The sequence below is a fragment of the Sorex araneus genome, chromosome 1, assembly GCF_027595985.1.
Source record: "Sorex araneus isolate mSorAra2 chromosome 1, mSorAra2.pri, whole genome shotgun sequence".
In the NCBI taxonomy this organism is placed as follows: Eukaryota; Metazoa; Chordata; class Mammalia; order Eulipotyphla; family Soricidae; genus Sorex; species Sorex araneus.
In genome coordinates this window covers 428506174-428532215 of record NC_073302.1, presented here as the reverse complement: position 1 = coordinate 428532215, position 26042 = coordinate 428506174, and the positions used below count along the sequence as shown (strand labels likewise).

General features: G+C 52.1%; 1 protein-coding gene across 2 annotated transcripts in view; it reads right to left on the bottom strand.

Annotated features, from left to right (window-relative positions):
• Nucleotides 1-7309: 7309 nt before the first annotated feature.
• The window catches only part of KLHDC10 (kelch domain containing 10), a 69345-nt gene continuing 50612 nt past the window's right edge, over nt 7310-26042 (bottom strand). For both annotated transcript variants that reach the window (XM_004608264.2, XM_055131513.1), the window contains 7 exons: nt 24108-24262; nt 22032-22180; nt 18505-18589; nt 16585-16651; nt 15792-15839; nt 13363-13502; nt 7310-11989 (listed from right to left, as the gene is read on the bottom strand). In XM_004608264.2, coding sequence (XP_004608321.1) covers nt 11780-11989; nt 13363-13502; nt 15792-15839; nt 16585-16651; nt 18505-18589; nt 22032-22180; nt 24108-24262 — 854 coding nt within the window. In that variant the 3' untranslated portion in view covers nt 7310-11779. The remainder of the gene's footprint in view (nt 11990-13362; nt 13503-15791; nt 15840-16584; nt 16652-18504; nt 18590-22031; nt 22181-24107; nt 24263-26042) is intronic.

The following is a 26042-nucleotide window of genomic DNA, read 5'->3' as shown; positions in this document are numbered from 1 at the left end:
TTTGAAACATGTTTCTGAAAAACTGTTTTTGAAAATTTTTGAATGTTTTTGAAAAACATGCTCGCATATTTTTCTCCCAGTGCCTGCATCTGGATGCAAACTTCCCTTTTTGTTTTGTTTGGGGGTCACACCCAGCAATGCTCAGGGGTTATTCCTGGCTCTGCACTCAGGAATTATTCCTGGTGGTGCTTGGGGGACCATGTGGGATGCTGGGATTGAACCTGGGTCAGCCACATGCAAGGCAAGTGTCCTACCCACTGTACTCTCTGGCCCCTATCTTATTAGTTTTGGAGAAATGCCTGCCGGTGCCCAGGTCTTCTGGCTCTGTGCCCACAAATCACTCCTGGCAGTGTTCAGGGGCCATCTGATGGGGACTCTAACTGGGGTCAGCTGTGTGCAAGGCAAGTGCCTTCCCCCATGGACAATCTCTCCAGCCAGACTCCCCCTTTTCATGCAGACTCCAGCCCTGTGAGATAAAGGCCCAGGCTCATGTCGTGTGACCTTCCGCTGCGAGGACCCTCTGCAAAGGAAGTCCTGCCCGATGCACAGAGCGTGACCACCGCAACCCAGGCTTTAGGACAGGACACCAGGCACCCCCTCAACAGCCAGCAAGGTCACACCTTATCCAGGCCTGTGGGTGGACACAGGGCCCTACTGCTACCAGGCCCTGCAGATGTGTTTGTACCCGTCTAGGCTGAGCTGGGTCTATTCCATCCTTTGGTTTCACCGATCACTTCCCGAACTGGCCACCGCTCCCACCTGCCCCTCTATCAGAGCAGCCTGTCAGCGCTCAGCCTGGTGAGACACATTTTCCAGGGATCCCAGGACAAGGTCACAGCGGGCAGATCAGCCCTCATCAGCAGGGCGCAGACAACGCCCAGCCAGGGGCATCCAAAGGGTGCCAGGGGATTTAGTGTTCTGCTTTCACCTTTCATCTCTGTGCCAGGGTCCCTGCGCCAGACTTTCCCCCTCCTCATTCCAGCGAGAATCCCCTCAAGATCTACGGCCCCAAACAGTCTGACCATCCGACATAGCCATTTTATACCTCGTAGCTGCAGTGACTGACGCCAGGAGAGCTAATTAATTAGTTGGGACACCGAGATTAAATGGACACTGTGTGTGATTAACCAGATAATCCTTTTTATGAAATGATGTCCTCCAAAATGCAAACTTCTCATCTTTGGGACTCACTGTGTAAACGACGCTGACGATGGCATTGTACCAGCTTTGGGCTCTGTAAATCTTAACGGCAGCTTCCCCCCCCCCCCACCTACCCCCCCAAATCCCAAGCAATAAAAGCTGTCCTGAATTTATCAGGTCAATCAAGAGAGACTCGGGCGGGCAGGAAATTGGAGGTGACTCACGCTGCAAGCAAGTGGGGGGCTTGGCTGCCGCGGTTCAGCTCCAGGGGTCTTTGCGTCAGTAAGTGGCGCTGCCACAGCAGAGGGACACGCTGAGCTCTGACGTCAATGAGTCCAGTCTGGGAGGAGGGCTGGTGAGGCTGGCTGCAGAGGTGGTCCCTCCCCACTTCCCTCACCCCATTCGCCCTCCCCTGCTCACCTCGCACCACTGAGGAACAGGTGCCTCCCGACCTGGCCCTTCAGAGCCCCGAGAACCGCCTCACTGCACCCCTGCCTTGCTCAACTCCCCAAGCTCTGAGACGAGACAGGGCAGGACGTACACGTGGCTATTCCCCCCCCCCCCCCCCCCGCTACCCCGTAGCCAACTTGACCCAGTGGGCGGGGTCTTGGCCCTCAGGGTAACTTAGTCACTGCAGCCACAGAAGAAATCACCCCACTAGCACCCCACCCCGTTCCCTCTGCTGTTGTGGCCATGACCCCGGGTGGCACCCTCGGGGCAGGATGCCCCCTGGGGCTGGATGTGGTGCTCACACATGTACTCCCAGGGGCCCACCCTTGGCTCGCAGGGCTCACATACCCCTGGCTGCTGTCCGGTCAGAAAGCGCGGAGGACCAGGCGCGAAGCATGCAGCGGTCAGGCATAGGCCCGGGGGCCTCCCACACACAAGGCAGGCTCTTAAGTCCCTAAGCCATCTCCTGGTCCCCAGAAGGACACGTCAAGTTAGCTGAGACCGAGAAAAAGAACCCAGGGCTGAGTCCACTGGCCCTGCTAGAGGGACAGCAGGTCACAGGTGACTCGGGGGAACAGAACTGACATTGAGCTGGAAGCGCCCCAGAGGGAGGACCTTCCGGGCAGATGCAGGAGCAGACACCAGGCTGAAGAGGCGGTGAGGCTGACAGCAAGAAAAGACTGGCAGGGGTTAAGGTCAGAGGGATCTGGAGTCCATGGGACAGACCCCTCACACATACATACACCCACGCAAACAGAGCCTGATTACACACACACACACACACACACACACACTCACACACACACAGCTCCATATCCTCTCTCACACACCAACCTCACATTAGAGCCTCATATACACACACAGACACATAGACAAAGACACACACACACACACACACACAGGAGCCTCATAGCCCCTCCCCACTCACACAGAGCCTCATGACCCCCCTTTATAGCCCCCGTCTTTCTCACACACACAGAATCTCATACACACACTTAGAGTCACACACACACATACAGCTTCATACCCTCACATACACACTCTCTCACAGTCTGAAAATCTCATGCACACACACACATACACTCCAACAGCCTGCTACCCTCACACATGTCACTGACATAGCCTAAAGCCCTCAAACACACATTCACACAGCCTGATACACACACACAAACACATAAAGTTATACAGAGCCGGGGCTGGAGAGATAGCACAGCGGGTAGGGCATTTGCCTTGCACGCGGCCGACCCGGGTTCAAATCCCAGCATCCCATATGGTCCCCTGAGCAAGGCCAGGGGTAATTCCTGAGTGCAGAGCCAGGAGTAACCCCTGTGCATTGCCAGGTGTGACCCAAAAAGCAAAAAAAAAAAAAAAAAAAAGTTATACAGAGCCTGATACCCTCTCATAGACACAAACACACATAGCCGGATACCCAGTCACACACTCAGATACACCCACACTCAGAGCCTCAAACCTTCACACACTCACACAAAGCTTTGAATCCCCCCCCCCACACACACACTCAGTCTCATACCCCTACACACAGTCACACACACACACACACACACACGCACGCACACACACACTGTGTGCTGTGCTGTGTCCCTTGCAGCCCGCTGGCCCTCTGCCGCGGGCTCCCTGGCTGAGGGGTGTGGGGACCAGACCGGGGATGGGGGCCGCGCTCAGGGGCGGCTGTGTGGGGGACCCCGGCCCGGGTGTGCCTGTGGTGGCAGAACTGTGCCGAAGCCCGCGCGGGCGACGCCCCCGCAGTCCCGGCCTCCTGCTCCGGGTCCAGCGAAACGCCGCAGTCGGCGGGGAGGGGGCGCCCGCCGCTCCCATCCGGATCGATCCGGTTCGGAGAGGCTCCCCCGCCCGTCGGCGCGAGCTCGTGTGCGTGTGCGTGTGCATGTGCATGTGTGTCCGCCGGCGCCGTGCGCATGTGTGTGTCCGCGCCTGGTGTGTGTGTGTCCGCGCCCTGTGTGTGTTCTTGCGCTTTGTGTGTGTGGGTCCCCGCTCTGCGTGTGTCCGCGCCCTGTGTGTGTGTGTCCCCTCCCTATGCGTGTGTATCCGCGCCCTGTGTGTGTATGTGTCCACGCCTGTGTGTGTTATGTCCACTGGCGCGCACGCGCGCGTGTATGTGTGTGTCCGCGCACCCTGTATGTATGTGTGTGTGTGCGTGTGTTGTGTGTGTGAGTGTGCATGTGTGTGTCCGCGCCACCAGGGCTCTCCCCGGGGTCCCCGGCCGCGTCCCCGCGGGCGGCCCCTCGCCTCAGCCGGGCTGACGCTCCCTGACGGCCGCCGGGCACCGGGTGCTGGGACTGGGCGGTCCCCTCCGGGCGCGCCCCGCGCCCTCCCCGCGGGCGGCTGTCGCCCTCTCCTGGCCGAGCCCCGCGGGGTCCGATCCCCAGCAGGGGGAGCCGGAGAGGCGCCGCCGGGGCCGCACCCTCCCCCGGCCCGGCAGGTCGTAGGTCGCAGGGTGGGGGTTTACTCCCCAAAACTCTTGCACCCCTCATAATCCATGGGACAGAGCCCATACACACACACTAACAGAGCTTGATACACACACACACACACACACACACACACACACACACACACACACACACACACACACACACACACCCCAGGCGGGCTTGCTAAGTGGGGTGGGGGGAAGAGGGTCAGGAGGTGCTTCTGGTTACCCGCACCTGGGGCATAGGGCAGTTCCCATGGACCAAACCTCTCCCTTTCATGCACTTAAGCGCCCTAGGCACGCCTCTGAACTTGCCTTACCAATCTGTGTTCCTACTGGGTGGACAAGGAGGAAATGGAAGCGAAGGCCTTTGGGTGACACCACAGGAGGCAGGACACCTGCATCACAGTTGTGTTCTTTTTTTTTTGCAGGGGGCGGCAGATGATGAAGCATAAGGTGGGTCTGGGGTGCCGGTGGTCAGCCCTTTGGTCCTCCCCTAGGCTCTGTGCCACCCTAAGCTACCTCCCCACTGATCACTCTTGGGCATCACATCTTTGGGGGGCGTCTCTTGGTCTACAGGGGAGTCTGGGCGGTGCAGGGGGAGCATGCCATGGGGTCACCCTGGACGGTCCTCAAGTTCACACTCATCTCTCCAGATGAGGTGCTGGTGGGGAGCCTCAGTGTCCGAGGGGTTCCTTGGGGGCAGGCCGGGAAGCAAATCAGCTTTGCCCTGTGCTTAGGGGACATCTTGAAACCCTCCTGGTTGGTCAAGCGGTCTCAGCTGCAGTCTCTGGGCCAGTCTGCCCCTGCCAAGGTGGCACAGCCTTTTCCCCATCACCACTTGCCACTTGCTGTTCTCCAGCTCCCAGCCTGATGGGGGGGGGGGGGCAGACACAATGAGCAGCTGAGCTGTCAGCCTCTGGCCCAGCCCTTCCTGTGCGGGCCCCTTCCTGCCCGGAGCCAGACTCTGTCCCCATCCTTCCTTCCTGAGTGGCTGAGGCCCTCCTGCCGGCCCAGGCTGGAACCCAATTCAGAGCTTTTGTGTTTGACAACCTGAGCAGAGCATCTCACTGTCGCCCTGGGGACACGGGGACGCACCCCCTGGAGACCTGTGCAGGGTGGGTGGGTGGGCCAGCCTCACATCCTCCACACGTCCACTCTCCGCACTGTCCAGAGAATGTGAAAGGAAGAATTTCCGCCCAGAGATACTGCTCTTGCTGTATTTCCTGAACCAGCAGGCTGCTAAGGACAAGGCTTAGCAGCAGAATAAAGGTCACACTGAAACCGTGAGAGACTGCACTTTTTTTGGTTGTTGTTTGGGGACCACAGGGATGGTGCTCATGGATCATCCTGTATCCCTCAGGGAATTCAAAATGATATTGGGTACCCCAAGAATCAGCTGGGAGGCGAACACCCTTCAATGTGCTCTCTCCAACCTGAGGTTGCGTATTTTTTTCAAATTCCCTCCTTCTCTCACATTTTTCCTTCTCCCAGCTTCAAAGAATGGCCTTTAAATCCTAGATTACCATACTCTTGTCAGACTAAACCTGAATCAATGTAGGGCTTTGAAAAAAAAAAAATGCTGACTCCAGGGCCAGAGACATAGTACAACAGGAATGTTGCTTGCCTTGCACGTAGCTGATCTGGGTTCGATCCCTGGCACTGCACATGGTCCCCTGAGGCCTGCCAGGAGTGATCGTATTAGAAATCAGTTCCTCGGTGGCAGGGGCCATCCTTTTTGGAGGGAGGTGGAGAGAGGAGTTGGCGGAGTCCCACCCAGCAGTGCTCAGGAGGATATTCCTGGCTCTCTGCTCAGTAAAGAGCCCTGGAGGTGCTCGAGGGACCACACATGGTACCGGGGACTGACCCGGGGTGGGCTGCACGTTCTCTCCAACCCAGAATCGAGCCTCCTTTGTGGTGTGGGCTGCTCTTAGCCCCTCCCCATGGAGAACACGCCTGTCCTCCCGGAGAACTAGAAGCTGAGCCCACCAGTGAAGGCAGGGCAGGCAGAAGGTGCTCTGTTCTCAACAATCCCTACAAAGGAGCTGCGACACAGCACAGTTAGCCGCTGGGTTTCATTCTCTTTGGAAGCGCATTTTTTTCACCCATGATAATGTAACACCTGGAACTGGAAGTCAAAAGCCACTGAAACCGAGTAAGCCACGGGGATCCCTTCGTTGCCCGCCCAAACGGGCCGTAACTCCGAAGCCAGGGAGATGGTGGACTTCAGGCTCGGGCTGCTCTGCTGTCTCCCAAGTATCGGACACACACAGTCTATTTCCTTGCCCTGGGCAGCAGCTGGGAGCAGAAGCCAAGGGACAGAGACGGGGTGTGTAGAGTATTAGCTGTCGGGGGCCAGGATACACTGTAAGTTATGACTGGGGTGTCTCTTTTCTTTGACTTTGGGGCCATGCCCAGTGGTTCTCAGGGCTTAGTCCTGGCTCTCTGTGTGGAGGGGCTGAGGGGACCAGATGCAGATCAATATTGGGGATCATAATAGGCTTAGCCAAAGGCAACGCAAGGGCCGTAACCCTATGCTTGGTCTTTCTCTGGCTTGCCATGGTGTTCTTCCCTCCTTGGAGGTGTCCATCTCGGAGGCCATTCTCCCTTGGAGGGTGCATCTGCGCTGATGGCCGGCCGGCAGTGGGAGTGGAAAGAATGAAGCCCCGGTGTCACTGTGGGCGGGAGCCCGGCTATAGTCTGGGGGGAGGGGAAGAGCAGCGAGGGTGTGGGCGGGACACCAGCAGAGGGAGCCTCTGCATGGGCAAAGCCTGAACTAGGAACTCCCAAAAGCTCTTCTGGGGGTCCTTCCCGGGGCTCATGGCGCTGTTCTGTGACTCTGGCGAACTTCCTGCCTTTCCTACGAATTCCCGAAGCCTCTGCACCCCTTCAGCAAAGTCCGGACACACTCAGGCCTAGGGGTGCTTTGGAGAGATCAGAGATTGGGCAGCAGAAAGGGGCGCTGATGTCGCTGTTGCTGCTGAGGGTGGAGCGGGGGGAAGGGGTCTCGTTCCACTGAGGGCATGGCTGCAGCCCACAGAAAGTTGGGCAGAGGGTCCATAACACAGACAAAGTGGCCCCAGGAGGACAGGTGAGGGCAGGAAGGTGGGGCAGTAACCAAAGTCACCTGGTGAGCATGCTCGCTCTCTCTCTCTCTCTCTCTCTCTCTCTCACTCTCTCTCTCTCTCTCACTCTCGCTCTGTCCACACACACACACACACACACACACACACACACACACACACACAATCAAGGTCGTCTTAAGCCAAATAGATCTGGATAAGATTTATTGATCGGACTGTTTTAGAAAACCAACAGCAAAACACTGACAAGGTACATAAATACAGATTGGACTTTTTGGGTAAATTCACTATGTCTCCTACCTGCTGGCAGGAACCCGGGGGAGGTGGGAAGCTGTCCCGACCATATGGCATGCACACCAGACTGCAAAAGGACTCCCACACTACTGCACAGGACTGTGGCGAAGAGCTGAGCGCCAGGCAAGCATCGTGCGGGCCAAGCACATCCCGGATCAAGAGCCACGCCAGGACGCACCCCGTGGAGGCTGCGTGCAGGGGGCCCCCCTTTCCGGCCTAGGTGCCCCTGTCAAACCCGTGCCCGCAGGGGCCTTGAGAGGGAGACGCCTGGAGCTAGAGCTGCCCCCAGACTCGGAGCGAGGCCGCGGCTCGAGTGCAAGTAGCCAGGGTGGTTCTGCGACCGGCTGGGTGTTCTAGAGCGGCCCCCGGCCCCCGGGGAGCAGGACAGCCGCACGCGGACAGAGCTGAGCCCCTCCGGAAGTCCTATTATAAAGGGGGGGTGCTAGGGCGGGGAGAGAGAAAAATAAAAACGTGGACACTGGACTCACTAGATGGCACCACTGTTGAAGCACGACGCAGGAATTTCTGTTCTAACACCAGGCCGGGAAGAGGCTGCTTCCTAAGGATGCTGGGAGGGGAACCCCCGAGGCTGGCTTTGGGGATGGGTGCGTGCACAGGGAGGTCAGCACACAACTCCGCCCAGTGCTCCACGAGTCCTGAGGTACTGGGGAAACCAAGGAAATGGACGCTGATGGTGACCAGTGTTGGGAGCCGACGCTCCTAGGGCCAGAAACCCTCATCGCTCCTGGCATTCCATGTCAGGACAGCGAAGAAGGGAAAATGGCTTTGTGCTACATCAGAGTGCTGGCGGGCGGGCGGACGGCTCGGAGATGGGCATCACCCCCGACCGCCCCGAAGACCACACGGGAAGAAACCAACCGGACTCTGCAGAACGCAGTGGGAGAGGAGGGGCCGACCCTTCCCACCGGCCGCCGCGGCGTATGGCTGGAGAAGGTATTCCCAAAGGAGAAACAGACCAGGCTCCTGCCTGCAGGGACGGGAAAGTAAGCAGCGAGTGTCGAGCACCAGAGAGCTGCCTTGGAAAGAGGGGAGCGCCTTGGCCCCTGCCGACCGGCGCCTTCCCTCCCTGGACGCGAAGAGCTCTGCAGTGGGAGCAGGAGACGCAGCCCGGAACCCGGGCAAGAGCCCACGCTGAAGTCGGGAGCCCAGCCGGCCCCCAGCTGCTGCAACAGCAGGAGTCCCCGGGCGGCCAGTGACAGCTGCTTCTTCCACTCCCACGCCCAGGGCCCCATCAGGCCTCGCTCCACAGAAAGGAAGGTGCTCTCGGGCAGGGGGGGCGAGGAGGAGTATGAACGAACCGAGCGCTGCCTGGAAAAGCTGAAACACGGACTACGGATTTCAACCCGCTGTGCTTGACTCTCGCTACGCTCGGTAACCAAAGGTCATGGCCAGGTACCTTCGCTTAGAAACCTTAGCACTTAAGATTATATTTGAAAGTCTAGCGAGTGTACTGGACATGAAGAGTTTACAGCAAAAGTTTACATCATGTCCCTAGGACCCTGAAAAAAAAAAAAAAAAAGAAAGATTCTGCCAGTGGAGAAAGGATTTGAGTTTGGCCCCTGAACAATAGTTAAAATTTCAATCTATTCTATACCCGGATTCATAGATTTTTTTTTTCCACCCCCCACCCCACAACCAAGATGTGAAAATTACTCTATCAAAATGAAGAAAGCATCGTGGTCTTCATTTCATAAAGTACTGCATTCACAAAGATAAATTAATTAGTATATACACGGGAGAACTGATAGCATTAAATACTAGATTTTAATTCTTCATCTATTTCGGGAACTCCTTACAGGTAAACTTCCCCTTTTTTTGCTGAGCAAGAAAATGTAGGAAGCAAGCAGGAAAGAGTCAAGAGATGCCTGGGGGGAAAGTCTCAAGTCTGACAAACCCAAGGAACACCAAGTCTCTGGGAGAAGGAGTGTGAAGACACCCCCGTTCACTGAGAGGGCTACAGCAGCCGACTGTGGCGTAAAATCTGGTTATAATCGCCTTCCCCACGCCGGATAAAAAGGCGTCTCCCTGCTCTATCGTCACACCCTACATATAATCTGTATATATCCCTACGTGTTTCTATATATTGCACTTCAGTTACGGGGCGGCGGGACACGGCTGGGAGTGCCTTGGGAGGCACAGAGCAGCGGGTATGAACTTGCCCGGTCAAGGGAGGGTGAGGAGTCCGGAGCGCTGGCTAACTAACGGTCTGCTAAGATGCCTGGCCACCTGGCACAGGAGATTCTAGTCGCCCCGCCGCCCCGTCACACACCGAGTTTCATTTGGCATCCAAAACGAGGGCACTCCGAGGAGCAGCCGTCCGCACGCTCACGCGCGTCAGACACACTTTAGACCGAGAACACGTGCTAGGGTGAGAACTCACACAAGGCCTTGGGGGTCAGGCGGCCCCAGCCGACCTCAGAGAAGGCTGAGAAGACTGAGTCGACCTCACAGAAGACTGCCCTGGGAGTGCGCTTAAAAAAAGGGTGCGAGCAAGTGGGGGGCAAAAAGCACCATCTGCCCCTCCCAGCACCATGGCAGCTCCTCCGGCCCAGGGAAGGAGACGCAGGAAGGCCGGGGCATTCCGTCTTTGGTCCCTGTGTGACTCCATGACAGAAGGCCTTACCCGTCCCTGAACAGCAGGACCCGGTCCATCCCGGACGTACCTCCCCCCATGATCTGGAGCCACACAGCCGAGTTCTCTTTTGAACTAAGGACATGCGCCCGGAGGGGTGGCAGAGGTGCAGGGCCGAGCAGACTCGCTGTGGCAAAGGGAGGGCCGGGGCCTTGGTCCTGGGGCTGCCCGGGCAGCGCAGCCCTCAGGCCCCCAGGACACACGGGGTCTCTCCAGAATGCAGGCTGCCCACCGTTGCCCCCTGCGGATGGGGTGGGGGACAAAGGCCCACTGGGCATCTGAAAACCTCAAGGCCCCGTTTCTCTTTTCTAGGACTGAACGCTAGGTGCTAACTTTCTAGTTGCAAGGAGGATCCGAAATCCCCTTCTGGGATGAAAGGGGTAGTGGGGGCAGGAAAGAACAAAAGCGAAGTGAAAACAGGCACTTAAAGGAAATACGGGTCCCCACTCTCCGGGCGGAGGGGCGGTGGGGAGAGGTCCGTCACCTCTCTTAGAATTCAGAACCGAACTGAAGCAGGGCTGAAATGTCACACCACAATGACAGGCGGCCCCGTTCCTCCCTCATGCGAGGTCTGGAAATGAGACTGAGTCCTTCAGGAAGGATGACCGTGCCCCCCCCCCCCCCCAGCCCCTTGATCTGATTCCCTGTGGCAGCACCATGCGCGGGAAAGCAGGCAGGAGAGGAGGCAACGGGCCAACAGAAGCGAGGCCCGTGGGCGCTCGAGGGACAAGACCAGTAGCCTGAGAAGAGGGCGGGTGCGCGGCCCAAGGAGAGAAACAAGACTGAGACAAACGGCCATGCACGAGCAAAGGTCTCTGTCCCCGGGCACGATGCTACATAGTTCAGGGACCGACAGTGCCCTGTGAAGAAATCAGAGATACTGAGACCGCTGAGACGCAGAAGCGCGTTTCAAAACTGCCCAGGATGAAAATCTGGAACCACTGGAAATGTCTGAAGGGTCCTTGGTGCACAATGATTTCTAAGAGCAACAAGAAACAGCACAACCACAGCACACGTGGGCATCCGCCACCCACACGCCCACTCTAACCCTAGCGGGCACCGTGAGTTGCTCGATGCTTCACTCTCCACCGATGCCAGAGCATGGGTTTGAGTGTCACCACGCGGCCAGATACGCGTCACCCACTTCTGCCAGGAGACCCAGCCTCCTGCCATGTCTTTCTGCAGACACAACTTTATTCACCAAGGCGCTACAGAGAACCTGAAAGGTTCTCAAGGTTGGCCTTCTTGTTCTAGCCCCCAAATTTCTGGGTTTCCAATGACTTCATTTTTGATTCTGTTGACGATGTTGCTTAGAACAGTCAAGGATTGGCTGACATGGTCCTATGTTCAGAGTTCCTTAAAAAAAAAAAATGATTTTTAAAAAAATCTTATCCTGATTCAGAACATTATTAAGGTGATTTCAGACTTCACCCTCAACTCCATCAAGGCAGAGGAAGGATGTGAGTGTGTGCGTGTGAGTGTGTGTTGGGGGCGGGAGGTGGGCAAAAAGAAGAGAAGCAAAGTAAGCACAAGGGAAAAGGAGATTTCCATAAACTTAAAACCAATTTACAGAAAGGCATCTGATGTATTTTCTGAGTAAGGCCTTGATCAGGGTAACCAATCCTCTTTGTAGCACATTCTACACTGCCCATAAATAAAGGAGTCTCTTTAAATTAACATTTCCAGTATCAATGAACAGTCCAGAAATCTTCATTTCAAGCGCTCGATGAGTCCCTGTGTGAGTCCCAGGTGCAGAAGCTGTGTTCGGGAGAGGTTTGCTAGGTTAGGGAAGGCCGCAAGCAGCTTCTCCCAGGCCAGTTCCAGCAGGCTCGGTACCACCAGCCAGATCTTAAACAGTGACCCAGTCCGTTTATTCTCGTGGATGTTGACCACTCCTCCGTGAATATACATACACCCAGCCTAGGAGCAAATGGCAATCAGAGAGGACAGATTCAAATGCAAGGGAAAAAAACATGCAGACTGATGCTCTCTACCCCCAGGTGAACCGACATACAGGCCGAGTTGTGATATAGTGGAACAGCGCCTCACCCAGCCCAGTCTAGTCCCGAGAGACCCAAGGGAGCAGAGTTTAAAGGATGAGTATTTATTTATTTATTTTGCTTTTTGGGTCACACCCAGAGATGCACAGGGGTTACTCCTGGCTCTGCACTCAGGAATTACTCCTGGTGGTGCTCAGGGCATCATATGGAATGCTGGGAATCGAACCCGGGTCAGCCTCATGCAAGGCAAACGCCCTACCCGCTGTACTATCACTCCAGCCCCACGAGTGAGTTTCTAAGGGGGGAAATTCTTGCCCCCTCCCTTCCCATACACCTTTTAAAATTTTTTTTGTATTTTAACAACTATAACAAGAATTAAACTAATCTGACGTTAAGTCCTCAGTGTGTCAAATACTGAGCTAACAGGGGCAGAGATACAGGTCTTCGCCGTCAAGGAGTGAGAGGGGTTTTTAAGCTGGTGAGGACAGGTGCTGCACCGACCTGAGCCAAAGGCAGAGAAGCGACCACAGTCTAACAGCACAGAGGGGAGGAGCCTCTCCTGCTCTCCCGGGTGAAGCCTCTGACCTCACCATCAGGCCTGAACGCCACATGGCAGCCTTTCTGTCACATCCAGGCCAGTCTACTGGCTGGCTGGTTCTGGGACCACACTCAGTAGTACTCAGCAGTTACACTGGCCCGGTGCACAGTGTCACTCGGGAGACCCGGCAGGGCTGGGACCCAAACCCCTATTATACATGCCAGGCAAGTGCTCCACCCCAGATCACATCTTCACCTATGTTTGGGCTCCAATTTTCTCACAAAAATGGTCTAGCTCTGGAAATAGCACTGTCATCCCGTTGTTCATCGATTTGCTCGAGCGGGCACCAGTAACGTTTTCATTGTGAGACTTCTTGTTACTGTTTTTGGCATATCGAATACACCACAGGGAGCTCGCCAGGCTCTGCCGTGAGCTTAGGAAGGAGGTTGGTTTTTTGGTTTTGTTTTGTTTTTTTGTTTTGCTTTTTGGGTCACACCCAATGGTTACTCCTGGCTCAGCACACAGGAATTACTCCTGAACCATATGGGATGCCGGGGATCAAACCCGGGTCGGCCGCATGTAAGGCAAATGCCGTCTCCGCTGTATGATCGCTCCAGCCCGGGAGGAGGTTTTTACACATACGGTCTCAGCCCAAGGGAGTCGCCTATCAGGGAATGTTTCTCCTTGCTGGCGTCTCTGCGAAGAACCCGTGTTACCTGCAGAGTGTCACATAAGACCGGACAATCCCAACTTACAGGCGTGACCGCTGCACAGTGGAAGTAGACAGGCTCTGGCATGGTGGCCGGGAGCTTGACCCACTGGAAAGTCTGCAGGTTCAGCTTCCAGATGTCTCCCAGGATCACCTCTCCATTGTAGCCCCCGCAAATGAACACGTCTAGGAAGAAGAGGGAGCCAGGGTCACACAGAGGCAAAGGGCCCCAGTGGTGGTCTCTCCACACCAGAAGTGCCCCAGGCCGTGCCGTCTCGCCCCCAGGTGCAGTTGGCCCAGGAGCTCTGCAGCAGTGGTGGCCCTCAACATACGCCTCCCAAAGCCAAACTCAGGGGGCCAGGGCGAGAGCCCGGCGGGGAGCACGCCGTCCTCGCTCGAGAGACCGAGCCAGGTTCAACCCCAGGATGCCACATGGTCCCCAAGCATGCCATGAGTCATGCCTGAGTGCAGAGCCGGGAGAAGCGGGCCTGAGCACGGTAGGGTGTGGCCTCCAAAATAAAAAAACCCAACAGCACAGGCAGGTGGCAGGCGAGAACGTGAGGAGATTCGGCTCCACGGGGCCACGGGGGGCTCAGACGAACAGTGCCAGGCTCGTCAGTGTTCAGGAGAAGTGAGAAACCTGGCTTTCCTTTTTTTTTTTTTTTAAAAGTAAAGGCATTTTGCTTTTTACCAATTAGTCACTAGATAAAAATACTTGTCATAATGCACACAGGCCCAAACAAGATGTATCTGTAGACCACCAGCTGACAAACTTTCCTTTTATTCATTTATGTACTTTATATTTTGGTTTCGGGGCCACACTTGGTGACGCTCAAGGGTTACTCCTGGCTCAGGAATCACTCCTGGTCCATACGGGATTCCCAGCTGGCGGGCCGAGTGCAAAGCCTTACCCGCTGTACTATGGCTCTGACCCCGGCGGTTTATTTCCCTGCCCGTGGAGACAGATGTGTCTCTGCAGACACTTAACCTGAGTAGGACGGTGGCCTGCAAAGATCAGTTTGGGGGGGGACAAGAGAGGTTCTTGGTGGCTTTTTTTCAGCCCAGAGAGAGCAATGTGCAGCCCTCCCTCATCTCTCCCCAGATCACAGGGGTAAGTTACATACACTGCTTTGACTTTGTCAAACAAATGATGACAAACTAAACTTTCTAGTTTAAGCCAAAGCATAATTAACTTATCAAATACACTGGGAACCTTTTGGCGCAATGATTCAAGTAAAGCTCAAGCTCCCTTCTGAGAGAGGCAGAGCCCATCACGTGCTTGTCTCTACATCTTTTTTTTTTTTTTTCACCTTTTCTTTTTGGGTCACACCCACCCAGCGATGCTTAGGGGCTACTTTTGGTTTATGCACTCAGGAATTACTCAGGGGACCATATGAAATGCTGGGAATCAAACCTGGATCAGCCGCATGCAAGGCAAACGCCCTACCCGCTGCTCTATCACTCCAGCCCCTGTCTCTACATCTTTTTTCTTTTTTTCCTTTTTGAGTCACATCTGGCGATGCTCAGAGGTCACTCCTGGCTCTGCTGCACTCAGGAATCACTTCTGGCAGTACTCAGGAGACCATATGGGATGCTGGGAATCGAACCCGGGTGGGCCGCGTGCAAGGCAAACGCCCTACCCGCTGTGCTATTGCTCCAGCCCCTGGCTCTACATCTTAAGGAAAGGCAAAAGCATCAAGGAACCATACCACTTCTGTCTCTGCAGCAGCCAGCGTAAGCCCAGGGCAAGCCAAACTCAGCCTCGGCAGGGTTCCAGATCGCAAACTCATTTACACACACACCTCCCAGAAAAATTTTCAAGATGGCAGAGCAAAACACAGGCTAAGCTCTAATTAAATGTCAGGAAGGTCATCCACAGGAATCCTCTATCACCCTCAGATAAAGGAGCTGCTTTCTTGAGCCAGACAATGCCTTTGTAATAATGCCTTTGTAAGAATGAGGGGAGGGTTCTGCCTGGTGTCAAAAGAGGACAGAACAAACCAGGAACAAATCTTCGAAAGGAGCTATTCAGTTTTACTATGTCTGCCGAGGTCTCTATTATACGGCAAACTTATTAATATGACCCATCGTAAGCACAGTCATCTGTTGAAGTAGAGCTGAAAAATCACATCGCATTTACAGAAATCTATCCCTGATTTTTGGAGTTCTCTGATAACGGAAGGAACCCAAAATTACCCTTGTTTACATTAAGAAAACTGGTGACAGGCAATTAAGTTTTCCCTTTAAGTGTAAAGAATGAGAACTTCTCTTCCCACAATTTTTTTTTCTTTTCTTTCAATCCCTAACACCACTTATGATTCCCCAAGTACCACCAGGACTGACCCCTGAGCACAGAGCCAGAACTAAGCTCTGAGTACCGCTGGGTGTGGCCCCCAAACAAACAAAAAATAAAGAAGATATTCTCAGCATACGCAACTATAAGCCTGGAAGCAGAATGTTATTTAGAAGGCTTACCATTTTTTATTTGAACACAACTGTGACATCTTCGGGCTGCAGGAAAACCTGCAAACACAAAAACACAGGGATTCTATTAGTCACAGAAATACTAGGGGTAATGCAGACAGGGCAGAGCAAAAGGCCACCACAAGCAACCTACTCAAGAATAATTCCTCTACTGCATTAAGCAAACACTGTCTAGTCCTTTGCATTAATTCTCATGTCCCACAAAAATTATGCCATCACACTCTCGTGCTGGCATTGCGTGGCAAGGCGCCAGGGAACCAGAGCAGAGCCTTAGGACAGCATTACTACTGGCTTCCCCAAGCTCTTGGGCCCACGGAGACAGGGAGCTCTTGATTGAAGTGTCTATTTTTATCTCACCCACATTTTATCCCCCCACATGCAAAGAATTCAACAACCCCCTAGAGATCTCTGCTCAGTGCTGAGGAAGAGGAGGGCAGGTCTGAGGAATACAAGTTCAATCTCATACTAGTTCAGCACTTATTAACTATCTTCCTCTAAAACAACTAAACATATAAAATACATTTGTTAAAATTAAAAGAGACTTGGGGAGGGAGTGACAGTATAGTGGGTAGGGTGCTTGTCTCGAATGTGGCTGACTCCGGTTCAACCCTCAGCAACTCCATATGCCGCCCCCCCACCACCCGCCAGCACAGCCAGGAGTAATTCCTGAATGCAGAGCCAGGAGTAAATCCTGAGCATCACCTGGTGTGGCCCAACCGCCCAACACCAACCACCCCCAGTGCCAAAAAAAAAAAAAAAGAGAGAGACAGTATTTCAATTTTACCTATTTTTTCATGGGGTTTTGTTGCAATTTCCTCCCATGCATTTGTTTCAAGGTTGTATGCGTGGATCTTGAGAGAGAGAGAGACAGAGAGAGAGAGAGTTAGAGAGAGAGAGTTAGAGAGAGAAGGAGAGAGGCAGAGAGAGAGGAAAAGGAGAGAGAGAAAAAAGAAGACAGTCACAAATAATCTGTTAGTCTGAAAACTTAATTTTTAAACAACATACAATCTTGGTTGAAAAGTCTTTCTTTGGGGGCTGGAGTGATAGCACAGTGGGTAGGGCGTTTGCCTTGCACGTTGCCAACCTGGGTTTAATTCCCAGCATCCCATATGGTCCCCCAAGCACTGCCAGGAGTGATTCCTGAGTGCAGAGCCAGGAGTAACCCCGAGTATTGCCAGGTGTGACCCAAAAAGCCAAAAAATAGAAGTCTTTCTTTGCTTTTCTCTGATCTTTCATAGTTCTAATACCTGTTAAATATGAAGTGAAGCCGCTAAAACTAAGCATCGGCTGGACAGACAGCTCAACAAGCCGGCCAGGCTGGATCCCCTGCATGCAGTCCCCCAAGCACCACCTGAAGCAATCCGTGAGCACAGATGGGGGGCGGGGTAATCCCCTAAATACCTTTAAGCGTTCCCCACCCCCAACCAAAAAATGTCCACATTATCTAATTTCAGATTGGTTGTTGTTGTTGTTGTTGTTGAGTGTGGCGGTGTTGTGGGTGGTCTATGCTGGGAGGAACCCAGGACCTCACACATATGAGGCAGATTCTCTGGCCTGAATCACAGTCCCATTCCTATGACATCGATTTTTACAAATCACAGGGGGAAAATGTAGCACAAGGAGCTGGAACAGCAGCACGGCAGGTGGGGCGCTCGCCCTGCACACGGCTGACTGGGTTCAATCCCCACATATCTGGTCTCCAGAGCAGCACCACAAATGATCCCTAAGCGCACAGCCAGGAGTAAGCCCTGAGCATCGATTTAGGTATGGCCCGCACACCCCCAAAATCTAGCAGCAAAAATGTTGGAATTCTGCAGCTACTGTATTTTCTACAATGTCACTTTATAGATCGCAGAGAAAAGCAAACACTGGCGAGAACACAAAATGCAGGGCTGACGAAGCTGAAGAAAGTGATTGTCCGGAGCAGTGGAGCCTGGGCACCTGATCCCAAGGCGCGGGAGGAAGTGGGACTGGGAAGACACGAAGAGGAAGGAGCAAAGGCCTGCCTGGCTCTGCACACCGCAGGGAGACCACAGGCAGCAGCGTGGGACGGACAGACAGACAGTCTGGGAGCCCTGGCCCTGCTTCTAATTAGTCTCTCATTCAGGCGACTCTGTCTGCCTCTCGATCCCTTTCCTCTGCCAGCTGACACTGGAGATAATTTCCGTTGTTTCTGTCTCTTGGGGGGGTGCCTCGAAGTGATGCTACGGGCCACCAGAACTGCACCCAGCAGTAGGAAGGCGGCCCCACGGGGGTAGAACCCTGGGCCTGTGCTGCTGCCCTTGCGTCATCTCCTCAGTGGCCCAGAGACCACTTTCACGAAGAACATTCAGTGTGTAATAAATCAACCATCACCTGGAATGTGCGGTTTGGTCTTACTCTATAGAGAATCTCATGCAGGGGCAAAAGTACAGGGGGACGGTGTTTGCCCGGCACTGTCGATCTGACCCAGGTTCGGTCTGCAGCACCACTTACAGTCCCTCCAGCCCCACCAGGAGTGATCTCTGAGCACAGAGCCAGGGGCATGCCCGGACACTGTTAGGTGTGGCACAAAGACCAAAACGAAACAAAAATATTTCATAAAAAATAAGCATTAATCAAGAACCTGCTTAAGAATAAATACTTGCAGCAACAGAATTAACTTGCTAGCTGTGTCTGATCAAAGCCTCTGTCTATACCTCCCTCTCTCTCTTTTTACATATACCTTGTTTAAGGAATAAGCTGTCCAGGAAGTACCGCCTCCTAAGATGTAAATCCTCTGCCCATCATGTGCGATTTCATGTCTGTACCTGAGGAGAAACAACAGAATCCATTTATAAGTAGAGGAAAACAACCTACTTAAGACTGGATCCCAAGAGGCTGGATCAATAACACAGCGGGTAGGGTGCTTGCCTTGCATTTGGCTGACCCAAGTTCGATTCCCAGCATCCCATATGGTCCCCCAAGCACCGCCAGGAATAATTCCTGAGTGTATGAGCCAGGAGTAATCGCTGTGCAATGCCAGGTGTGACCCCAAAAGAAAAACTGAATAATCACTACTGTTCAAAATGATACATGGCACATGATATGCATTAGTAGGCAAGCAGTAAGAATGCAGGCATGGAAGATGATTACTATAATAAGAACAAATTTTTATATCATCAATGGGAAGAGAGGAATTATGTAATACCAACTAGTCTAAGAGCTATCCTACAGAGAGAGAGAGAGAGAGAGAGAGAGAGAGAGAGAGAAAATAGTTAGAAAGATATATTCAAACTATTAACTTGCTATTTCCAAGTTTACCTTTTGTTTACATTTTCGAGATTCTCCCAACCCTCTTTTTGGTGTGTGTGATAGCTTTGTATAAGAGAGGAATTTATTACAGAGTTTAAAAAAAAGAAGTGATTTGCCTATATTTAATTAGAAACCTTACACTATGGGCTTTCAAATGAAGATATTTTGAAGATATACAAAGATATTAGAAAGTTATGCTACAGAGAACTGTGGATATAATGTGAAACACCTACCAGAACTTTCATCCAAACAGTCTAGCTAGAGGCTGAAACAATTCATAATATGTCCATAAAGTGATTCAAAGGCAACCATGTGAAAATGCTTTGAAAACTTAATCTATTTTCTCCTTTCCCTGAAGGCCCTGGTGCTGATAAAATAAATTACATCAAAATTATTCCAGCAACCGTCCGTCAGCCAAGCCCTCTCACGGCAGCTCTGCAGCGATCAGCCCCCAACACGCACGGCACGGTCTCCCCTGCACCCATGCCATGTTGTTTAAAGGCAACAAGGAGATGCTGGATTAGTCTACACACCCTTTTACCATCTTTGCTTTTAAAACTGGATGGGAGGGCCCAAAGTGACGGCACAGTGGACAGGGTGTTTGCTGGCACCTGGTCGTCCCGGGCCCAATCCCTGGCATCCCATATGGTCCCCCATTAGCGCCAGGAGTGATTCCTGAGTGCAGAGCCAAGAGTAATCTCTGAGGACTGCCAGGTGTGGCCCCAAAATAAACATACATACATAGGGGGCTGGAGCAATAGCACAGCGGGTAGGGTGTTTGCCTTGCACGCGACCAACCTGGGTTCGATTCCCAGCATCCCATATGGTCCCCTGAGCACCGCCAGGAGTAATTCCTGAGTGCAGAGCCAGGAGTAACCCCTGTGCATCGCCAGGTGTGACCCAAAAAGCAAAAAAAAAAAAAAAAAAAAACATACATACATAAATAAATCTGGGCAAGAAAATCTTTTTTTTTTAATTGAATCACCGTGAGCTACAGTCATAAAGCTTTCATGTTTCAGTTTCAGTGATACAATGATTGAACACCCATCCCTCACCAGTGTACATTGTCCACCACCAATGTCCCCGTATCCCTCCCCCTGCCTCTATGGCAAACAATTTCCTTCTTACTTTCTCTCTGCTTTAGGGCATTTTGATTTGCAATACAGCTACTAAAAGGCCATCGTGTTTGGTCCTTTATCTACTTTCAGCATACGTCTCCCACCCGAACGATCCCTCCGACCACCAGTGACTTAGTGATCCCTTCTCTATTCCAGCTGCCTTCTTCCCGAGCTCATAAGGCAGGCTTCCAACCGTGGAGCAATGTTCCCGGCCTTTGTCTCTACTGTCCTTGGGTGTCATTCTCATATTATTTTATATTCCACAAATGAGTGCAGTCATTCTACGTGTCTCCCTCTCTTTCTGACTCATTTCAATTAGCATGTCCATCCACTTATAAGCAAATTTCATGACTTCATCTTTCCTAACAGCTGCCTGGTATTCCACTGTGTAGATGTACCAAAGTAAGAAAATCTTTCTAAGTTTTTCGAGTGAGTATAACTGTATGATGAGGCAAGGGGAAGATCTAGGCTCACTAGCAGCATCTCAGGATCACTGGCTCCTTGGACAGAGCCGACAGAGCAAAGAAAACGAATGTCCCACCTGTTCCCTCCTCTTCTTCTTTTCTCCTTCACTTCCTTCCTTCCCTCTCTCTCTTTTTCAAAAGTTTTATTACTTCCTCAAAGAGGCTATAATCCAGCCAGAGAAGTGGAACATAATTTTTATTTCTTTCCTATCTTCTCTCCCATCATTCAGTATTTCTTTCCTTTCTGAACCTGATCTCCTTCCTCCTTTCATTTCTTTTTTTGTCTTTTGGGGTCACACTCAGCGACGCCTAGGGGTTACTCCTAGCTCTGCACTCAGGAATTATGCCTAGGAGTGCTCGGGGAACCATTTGGGATGCCAGAGATCAAACTCAGGTCCACCACATGCAAGGCAAATGCCCTTCCCATATCACTCCTTTCTCTCTTTTTAAGGTGTTTTTTTTTTTCCCTTTTCTTTTTATGAAATGGGACCATGTGTGACACCAGGGATTTGAAGCAGTGTCAGCCACAAGCAAAGCAAGCACCTTAGTCCCTGTACTGTCTCTCTGGCCCCTTCTTTTTCTCATTCATCCCTTCCTTAGTTCTTTCCCTCATTCCTTCTATCCAGCCAATCCACACTCATTAAGTACCACTTAAGCAAACAGTATTTGTACCGCGTGTACAGCTGTGAGCAAAGAAGCAAAAGGATTCTAACATGCAATTTAAGAAGGGAAATGAAAAACTAGAAATTATTCTTCTTTATAATTAAAAAATTAGTTACAATTGCTACCATTGGTTTCGTCTTCAGTGTTGCTATCTAATGGCAGAAAAACTTAGGAGGAAACAGCATGAAAAAAATTCGATGGTTCAGAGTTACACCATTCCCCGCCACAACACCCTTTCTTAACACTGACCTAAATTGAACGTAATAGCCAGTTAATTACTTTAACCAGACCAAAGGGGTTTTTTGTTTTTTTGGGTTTTTTTTTTTTTTTTTTGGCTTTTTGAGTCACACCTGGCGATGCACAGGGGTCAGTCCTGGCTCATGTACTCAGGAATTAACTCCTGGCAGTGCTCTGGGGACTATATGGGATGCTGGGAATCATAGAACCCAGGTCGACCAAATGCAAGGCAAACCCTAGCAAGAAATAATACATCTGCTTTATTTTGTTTGATCTGAATTTTTTTTTTTTTTTTGGGCACACCAGCCATGCTCAGATCCCTGGCTCTGTGCTCAGCCATCTCTCCTGGTGGGGCTCAGGGGACCACATGGGACGCCAGGGATAGAACGTGCTCAGCCACGTGGAAGGCAAGTGCCCTGCCTGCTGTAGTTATCTCTCAGCCCTAAACATGCGCTACTTGAACCCTCGATCATCACCTCTCTTCCGGGAGATCACAGGACAGGTTGTTTGGCTTCAGTTGTGTCCACTCTCTGGTGTTGAGGTCCAGTTTGTGCAGGTCTGTGCTGTAAATATAGCCAGTTGTCCCCCCAAAGACATAAAGGGAGCCATTGATGATCGCCATGGCCTAGAAAACAAGAGGGGGAAAGGACGGATTTCTTAACACTTGACTGCAGGTTGCTTAGAGACCCCAGAGTCCGGGTTCCTAAAGCCTTCTTGTACTCTTTAACTTCCCAACACATCAGATCCTGGAGTCTGGGGATGTGGCTCAGAGGCAGAACGGCTGCCTGCCAGGCTGGAGTCGAGAGCCTGGCCTCTGGCAAGACCTGCAATTCTGCAGCTCCGCTGCTGGGACTCGGTGCTGCCCCCCAGTGTGCAGCCTCGCCCACCACCACAGCAGTAACAAAGGAAATGAAGGGAGCTGGTGTTTTTTTTAAGGATTTTTTTTTAATTGAATCTCTGTGAGATAGACCCTTACAAAGCTGTTCGTGATTAGGCTCCAGCCATACAGTGCTCCGACACCCGTCCCTCCACCGGTGTGCATGTCCCAGCACCAGTGTCCCCAGGTTCCCTCCCATCACGCCCCACACCCCACCCCCCATTTAAGGAATTTTTTTTAAGTTAATAAAATAGCAGACACTTAGAGGACGTCAGAGTTAAAGAACCCAAAGATTAGAATTAGAAAGGTAAGTCTCTGTAAAGGATTTCAATACCTAGAAACAAGAAGGGGAGGTCAAATGACCCCTAAGGGTCTCAGCCAGTCAGACGCTTACAGACCACAAGCTTTTCTTTTTCTAAGCTTCTTTTTCTAAACTGTCAGAAAGGGAGAAGGTGCAGGCAGAAGATGCCAGAATCCCATAAGTAAGGCGTCTTGCATTGACAGTCCTAAACGCCCTGCCATTCCCGCAGACTCTCTGGTGCAGGTGAAGGCACTGTTAGGATCGCTCCTTAGAGCCCCAGTGTGTCCTGGCGTGGCTCAAGAGACCCAGGCTGCCCCGCCACACACAGCCCAGGAGCCAGCTGGCAGAGAAAGTGCCCACCAGCCCCCAAGGGCCTCTCTGACGGATGGTGGGCTGTCCCTGGCAAATGCGAATATGATTTTTCAAACCTAAAGTTTGACGTGCTGAAATCTAATTGGAAAAACAATCCCTACACAGTTCGGTTTGGCTCCAATTAATCTGAAGTATCTTAAAGAAGTGTAATGGTCATCTACTCTAGGACCTAGGTGGGAAAGATCATCCAAGAATCATCATATTCAAAAGATGAGGGACCAGGCCACTCAGTGGGGGTGGGGGTGGGGCTAGAGTGGGACGTGGCCTTTACAGAAACTTCCAGACAGTTTTAGGTCACTAACTTGAATCAAAAGCAAAAAGGGGGTACACATCAATGGCACAGCAGGGAGGGAGCTCTTCCTGTATGTGGCTGACCCACTTCAGTCCCCAGCATCACTCATGGTTCTCCAGTCAACCAGGAGTTGCTTCCTGAGCCAGCCAGTTGCGGCCGAAACAAAACCACCACCAAAAACAAGGGAAAGAAGGCAAGCTATCAGATTTACAAAATATAGTTCTACATTAGAACTGAAAAATCAAATATTAACCCATATGCCTGCCACAGAGGCAGGGGGCGGGATGGGGTGGGGGTAGCGAGAAGGAGGGAAGGATACTGAAAACTGGGAACAATGGTGATGGAAAATGTGCACTGGTGGAGGGGTGGATGTTTGATCATTGTATATGAAAACTCAATCATGAAAGCTTTATAACTGTATCTCATGGTGATTCAATACAAAATAAAAACATTAACCCATAGTAAGACATTTCCCCCCCCCCAGGGCAAGAGAGATAGAACAGCGGATAAGGAAGGTGCTTGCCTCACACACGGCCTATCCGGGTTTGATCCTAGCACCGCCAGGAGTGATTCCTGAGTGCAGAGCCAGGAGTAACTCCTGAGAGTCAGCTGGTGTATCCCAAATGCTCCCCCTCCATCCCTGATGAAAAATGGATCTTTCCTTTCACTTGAAAGACGGTGCAGTAGTGCACAGAGCCAGCTCCCGGTACCTGTCCGTATATTCGGCTGGGTTTCTTCCCCCGGCAGCTGAGCAGCGCCCATCGCTTATACTTCACATTGCAGACATGGACATCGTTGCCGTTGCTCTCGCCAAAGGGGATGCCAGTGCCTCCGAACACTAACAGGTTGTTTCCATGCAGCACGACTGGGGAGGGAGAAGACAAATTCCACTGACGCACTGGCTACCTGCAGTGTGTTTCCGACAGGAACCCCGAAGAGCCGAGGGCTGAAACACGTCAGCTCTCACACACTCAGGACGGCTCTGGCCACTGCCACCTCCTTACCACAGAGCTGCGTGGGAAAGGACCCACTGCCAGGGCGGGGACTGAAGGCGCAGCTCACTGCTGGGTACTGGGCATGTATCCAAGACCCATCTCTGGAGCTCAGGAGATACTGTGCATGCAGCGCTAAATGACGCAAACTACCAAACACTCCCGCCACTTGTGACCGTCCAAGAGCAGAGGGAAGCAGAAAAGAATGAAATACCATCTCTGCCTCGGCAAAGAACGGTGAGACTCGGGATGAAGGGATAAAAGAATCATTCTGGTTTTTACCAGGGAAATTATCTTCACATTTCCAATTATAGCTTTTGTCAGCTTAATCCTCACCACATAAAATGCAATTCTGATATCCTACTAGTAGTAATTCTGGCATTCTTTCCTATGTATTCTGCGACTGCTGTGCAAGCATGCACACACACACATGCTTACACACACATGCTCCCCATCACTCTCTGACGGCCAAACAGTGCTACCATCTGATATAAATGGCATTCTCCAGCTCTTCACGCAACAGAGCGTGAACAGTCACCAGCCAGGGCTCTGTGGTCAACAAGAACTACGCTTCAATTCTCACGGAGCCTTATGAGAATTAATGTCTCTAAATCCATCTTTCCAACAATTGTCTGAGGTAGGGTAGATGGTTATCCTGTCCATTTTTATAGCTGATAAGCAGAAATTGAGAACAGTTTAAATGCAGCATTTCTCTGGGGCTAGAATGCTAGTACAGAAGGGAGGGTGCTCGCCTTGCATGCAGCTGACTCAAGTTCGTTCCCAGCACCCCATATGGTCCCCAAAGCACTGTCACAAGTGACCCTGAGCACAGAGCCAGAAATAAGTCCTGAACACTGCCAGATGTGGCCTCAAAACCAAAATAAATAAAAATCATTATTTTCTCAACCAGGGGCCTTATGGTCCCCCATGAAGGCTTCCAGGATATTCCAAGGGAGTCACAGGGAAAAGTCAATGGGGACCACAGCAGGAGACTTGGGGGCCGAGCAGTAGGACAGGAAGCCTAGAAGAAGGAAATAAGGTAGAAAGAAGGTCACAGTGAGGAAAAGGGTGAGAAATACTGGTTCAATGCCGGGTAGAGACACAGAAAGGACTTTGCCAAAGGGCTGGAGCCCCAGTGCAGCAGGCGGGAAATCTGCCTTGCACGCAGCTAACCCAGGTTCTATGTGTGGTACCCCGTCTGATCGCCCGCACCCACCAGGAGTGATTCCTGAGCAGAGAGCCCCGAGTCACCACGGCATCCAAGGGAGGTTGTGAGGCCTGGCTGGATCCCAGGTGTGCACTGCTCTGCTCAGTGTCCCTATAAACCCCATTCGATGACCTTCTGTTACATTTCCCCCCGTGTATATGTTATTATCTATACTGAACTCTGCAATATTAATCTCAATTCACAGGAAAGGATCTTGAAACTAAAGGTCATCTGGCAAGGACTGGAGAGAGAGCACAGGGGTTAAGACACTTGCCTTGCACACAGCTGACCCTGGTTCAATTCCACGTTTCACACTGGGTTCTCCAAGTACCCTCAGGCATGATCCCAAAGCACAGAGCCGGCACTAAGTCCTGAGCATCACTGGGTGTGCTCAAAAGCCATCCAATCCCAGCAACAACCACAAATAATAGTAATAATTTTTAAAA